Raw genomic sequence first — 5300 nt, 5'->3', positions numbered from 1 at the left:
GTTGAATTTTATGGTAAGAAAGGGTAAATTCACTTTTGTCTGGAACTAAGGCGGTTGTATGTGCTGATGTATGAATGTTAACGTACTATGAAGCTCATCATGGTTTTGGTTTCGTCGCTGACAGAGATAGTTTATTACTGATCTTCTTTATTGTTGCTGTCATCTTTTCTACAGGGTGTTGTATACTGTATATTATTCACCAGATTATTGTGGACCTTACAAATCATGGTCTTCTTTCCTGATACTGCTGCTATGCTTACAGGTATTTCTTATTTGACATGTGCTGCGCTATTATTTAACACTTGAAATAATAATGATAATAATGATGATGATGATGATGATGATGATGATGATGATGATGATGATGATGATAATGAACATAACAGTTTTACTACTCGTGACCCTGTGGCCCTCAAATCAAATCAAACACTGGTTTGAGTATGCGGAGAAAAACCTCCTCGTAGCAGAATAGAGAACCAACAAACTCAACCCACACGTGACTCCACGTCTGTATTCCTGCCAAATTTTTTTTAATTTATAGGCGTCACATTTTTCCCCTGAGAGTGCCAGGGATTTTTGTAGGGCTCTGATGATATCCGAAGATATCCGAAGACTTCCTGCAACTTTGACCCTCTCGTTCCAACCTAGTGACTTTACCAACTAAAAATAAGAGATAAATAAAGAATAAAGTCGATCATTCACATTGACTTTTATTTCCTCTCATTGGTTTCAGTTTCTTTAAATAATTAATATATTTTTCAAAATGTGTCAGTCAATGCTGTAATGGCTCTGACATTTCTACCAGGCGTTAGAAATTGGAACACAGGTGTGAGTTGGCATCGAAATTTTCGATCTGCCTTAGGCGTGACACTTGGCAGGTATACAGGTACATCTGGGTGTCGAACACTGGCCACATGGGAGGGAGGCAATAATTAATGTTCTCAGGACTGTGCTAACCCTGCTCCCGTAAAACAAAGAGATCAGATTGTTTTTTAAACAATGTCTTGCAAGTTTTTTTTTTGAAAAGCTGAAAGAAACGATGTAACTCTTAAGTCTTAGCAAGTCAGTGCTAAGCTCTGGAAAACAGTTTAAACTTTTCCTAAAATTAACACTCAACAATAAATTTGTCTTTTTGTGATTCTATAATAATGGCCTTTTTGTGGGACCTGTGTCCTGTTTTAGTTTCTGAATAGTAAATAAAATTTATGACTTGGTCCATGCCTAGTCCATGAGTTGTCTTCATGAAACCAATAAAGTTATCTGGGAAACATGTAAATAAATGTATGTTATTTGCCAGCGAGGAGGTCCTTATTCGGGAAAACTTTGCCGGAGGTCTCAAGTATGCAGCCAAGGGAAATACTCGAGACCAAGGGCAAAGTTATTTCCAATACGAGCCAACCTAGCCTGGCAAATAACACATTAATTTTTTTCATATGGGATTGCTGTGAAAGGGCCTAAAATGTCTGAAATTGATGTTAACAACAAGGGAGCGCATGGCTTGAAATATAGTTAAGTATTGAGCTTCAAATCAAATCAAGATACATTCACATTTACATTTTATGTTGTTTACGACACTTTTACATTGTTACAAAAAGCTTGAAAAGTTGCTAAAGTTGGAAATTTCGGACCTCTGGAGTATGCGCGATTAGCCAATCAGTTTCAATGATTTAGGATTCCGGACTGCTGAGAAACTGGAGAAAAAATAATATAATTTATGAAATTGATTCACAGAAATGACAAAGAACTAATGCTCGAAACATCAGCTTTCAATTTAATTTACAGTGGTCAGTTTACCATATCAACCCAGTTGATAAACCCATTTTATGTTTCACTTCCCCAACAATGCAGCACCACACTTTCTTCAGAAACTAAACCCCTTTATCCATTTAATGAACCCGATTGTCTGGGAAATTATTATTGTGTTGGTGGGGAAACTAGTATACTATTATATAATTATAATTTTTGAGTGGGATTGACTGAATGCATAAATGGTGGCCAAAAATGTATTCTTTTGTATATGTGCTAATGCGACTCACTAGCCTTGCTCTCAAGCAACCTTTCTTTTGTATTTTGTCCATGCAAACAAGGCTAGTGAGGCTAATTAGCACATATAAACAAAAGAATATTTTTTTGGCCGCTATTTATGCATTCAGTCAATACTCAAAAATGCAAAACTTGTAGAAACTTGTAGTGGTTGCAGTAATCCAGTGCAAAGACCACTTACGCTAGGTTTGAATGGGTGAAGTGGAAACTTAACCCCTTGGTCTATTTAATGAAACTGATTGTCTGGGAAAAAAGTTTTTATTTTGTTGGTGGTGAAAAGTTGCAAATTTTCTATTGAGTTCTACATCTTCTGGGTGTAAATACCTTGTACGGGACTTAGTGTCCTATTGTATTTAACACCCACCTTAGGGTGAATCTTTAAATAAAAATAAAATAAAATGCCTTCCATTTTATAGGTCCTTCATCTTTTCTGGGCTCACGCTATCAGCATAGTGGCCAGGATGTCTCTCTCAGGCGGAACGGTAAGTACTCCAAATTTCTTATCCTGCTTGCAGGCGGTAATTTGTATTTCGGGCACCATATTGGATGGGTGAAAGTCGGAAGATCTGGGACGAATTTATTCCCCATTCGTCCCAGATCTTCTGACTTTCAAACGTCCAATATGGCGACCGAAACTGCCTGCAGCTTTTTGCTTTCTTTTCTGAAAGTTGCTCTAGAGCTAGTTTCAATCAAGCGTTGTAAAACCAAAACCAAAGTAATTACTTTGGTCAATCAAAAAGGACGGAGACAATCCAGTAAAGTAATCAAAACTCAAAGTAATTACACGTAGCCGACACAAAGCACAGGAAAATGTGCAGGCACGAGCCACGATTGGTTTAGGTTTCACTTCTGATTGGTTGAAAAAGTGGCATGAGAACTTTGAACCACTCACTGAGTGAAGTAATGCAAAACCAAAGCAATTTGTTAAGTACTTTCGACACTCAATTGAAAACGGCTCTCTCTTTGGAAAATCGGAGTACGCGGAGAGAAGAGTAGAGAACCAACAAACTCAACCCGCATAAGACGCCAGATCTGGGAATCGAAGCCGGACCTCATTGGTGGGAGGCGAGTGCTCTCACTACTGCGCCATCGCTGCTTCCCTTAAAAGTCCAGTAAAATAACAGCTGTACATTTCACAGCTGTTTCCATCAACTGTCATTGTAACAGTAAACATCCAGAAAACGTCTGAGCTCTTTTGGAGCTGTCAAGGTCCCTATATAATGTCATTTACCAGGTGGACTTGTACTATGATTTTCCTTTTATTTTCACCAGTTTGCTGGAGATATTCGAAGTGACGAAGAGTCTGGTCCAGAAGAAGAGAAATTCGATATGAACGATAAAGATGGCATTCAACATGACAACAAGAAAAAGCAATGAAGAACAACTATTAACAAGTTTCGAAAGAGGGCTTTTCGTCAGACATGAAACCTTTCCATTCTTAAACTGGGAACTTCAGGGGATAGTTTTCTTGGTTCTTTGCAATCATTTTGTTCATGTCAGCTCAACTCTTTCCTCCCTAAGGATAGGCTAGACAAGGAAAATACTCTTAGCCATAAGTGGCAATGACAACTTTGAGATGGAAGGAGTATTACATCTACTAGATTTTTCGAGTGGCATACTCAACAAATCTTTTAGTGGTTGTAGTACTCCAATTGTAAAGGCCACTTACGTTAGGGGTGAAATGGTTGAGTGCAATTTTCGTGAATTATCATGATCTTTTACCTAAGCATTAGTAAGAATATTCTTGTTTGTGTTTTTGGAATTTCGAGGGGTATGATTTTATTTTCTTTTTAGTTTGCTGTTAGACCTGTCTGTCTTACCGGTCTCATGTAAACTGATAAAGATTTTTGTGAAGGCTGAAATTAACAAATTCCAGTCTGTGTTCTTAGTGGGTTGATATTAAGGCCGTCTTATTCCCACGTCAGTTTTGAGTTTTAAGAATCATCCCAGTTATGGTAATTTCTGATTTGATATGATTCACGAAAGATTGAAAGTCATAGTTGGGCATGCCAGTGAGGACAAAAAAAAGAAAGTTTTGAAGCACTGAGTTCCAGGCGAAACAATTTTAAAGGAAAAGGAGAAAATTTTAAGAACTTGTCGGTACTGTGCTCCCTCATTTTCTATCTAGTAGGTGGAATTTTGCCAGTTGCTTGCTCTTAAACTTTTGACAAACCTTGACAGCTGTATTGTCAATAGCCATTTAATGAATTGAATCTCATGCTCAAGTGTTATAAGAACATGCCACAAAGATAAGAAACCAAAGCCCAGACTTAGTGTTGGAAAACATTGTTAACAGTGTCTTCACGAGTGTTTTCAAACCTTTTTGCTCATTAGTGAAACAGATCTTTGAAAGACTTGATCACCTGGGTTGCATTATTTGAGCTAAACATGCAAAAGGAACAATCCTTTAATACTTTTGGTTTGTGTGAAATAAGTTAACCTTTCCAACCTGAATCAATGTTATACTTAAGCCAGTGGGTGGAACCAGCAAGCCAAAGGGAGACTTCCCCTTTTTAGCAAGTTCAAACACAAAACCTTGCTTAGAATCCATTGTCTATTAACTTTCATTTGACGTTTAATGTTGTTCATTCTCAGTTAATCTATTTATTCAGTAATGATCTGCGAGCCCTGTTCTCTCCTTTCCAGAATCATGGATCCACCACTTCTATAAGGGATACCCTTGTCTGCCACGTACTCCTTTTTTACCTCAGGGCTTCCTTCACCTTTACCTGTCCCCTGGCTCCAAGTTGGCGCATAGGGGCCTCAGCTCAGGGCTTCAAGTTGATAATATTATTGAGCATTGACATTTTTAAATTTGCACATTTTGACATGTTAATTTGCATCTGGCTGAAATTTTGATGTGTCAAAGGAGGAACTTTTACTCCATTATTAAAGTTAGAATATTTCTGAAAGCTGAATGAGTTGCCATTTAGAGCACATTGTACTTTGAGACAAGAAATGCAAGCTGCAAACTTGTCAGGTCTAAGAGCTGTTCATTGTATAACATTGTTTACTTAACTTATCCTGCAAGGTTTATATTCAAATTTCTGATGGTCTGGATTTGATTTGACCAAGAAGACTTTATTCTTATTTATGACTTATATGATATTTACATGCTAGCTTGCAAACAGGCTCTATTGTTATTCAGTCATGTTAAAGGGTCATGCAAGCAGAAAATCCACAGAAGCTTTGGGGTCTTGGCTGAAAACTTGGATTTGTTTGAGACTCCTTTGATTTGCACACTTATACAACGTTTG

At 37.6% G+C, this 5300-nt stretch overlaps 1 protein-coding gene across 1 annotated transcript in view; it reads left to right on the top strand.

Moving 5' to 3' along the window:
• The window catches only part of LOC137967603 (ceramide synthase 6-like), a 21215-nt gene extending 16260 nt beyond the window's left edge, over positions 1 to 4955 (top strand). The window contains exons 8-10 of the mRNA XM_068814120.1: positions 175 to 262; positions 2460 to 2525; positions 3316 to 4955. Of these exons, the coding sequence (XP_068670221.1) occupies positions 175 to 262; positions 2460 to 2525; positions 3316 to 3420 (259 nt within the window). The 3' untranslated portion in view covers positions 3421 to 4955. The remainder of the gene's footprint in view (positions 1 to 174; positions 263 to 2459; positions 2526 to 3315) is intronic.
• Positions 4956 to 5300: the final 345 nt, after the last annotated feature.

The sequence above is a fragment of the Montipora foliosa genome, chromosome 8 (genome assembly GCF_036669935.1).
Source record: "Montipora foliosa isolate CH-2021 chromosome 8, ASM3666993v2, whole genome shotgun sequence".
NCBI lineage: Eukaryota > Metazoa > Cnidaria > Anthozoa > Scleractinia > Acroporidae > Montipora > Montipora foliosa.
Note: the sequence above shows the minus strand (reverse complement) of the source record. Positions and strands in the feature narration are given on the sequence as shown.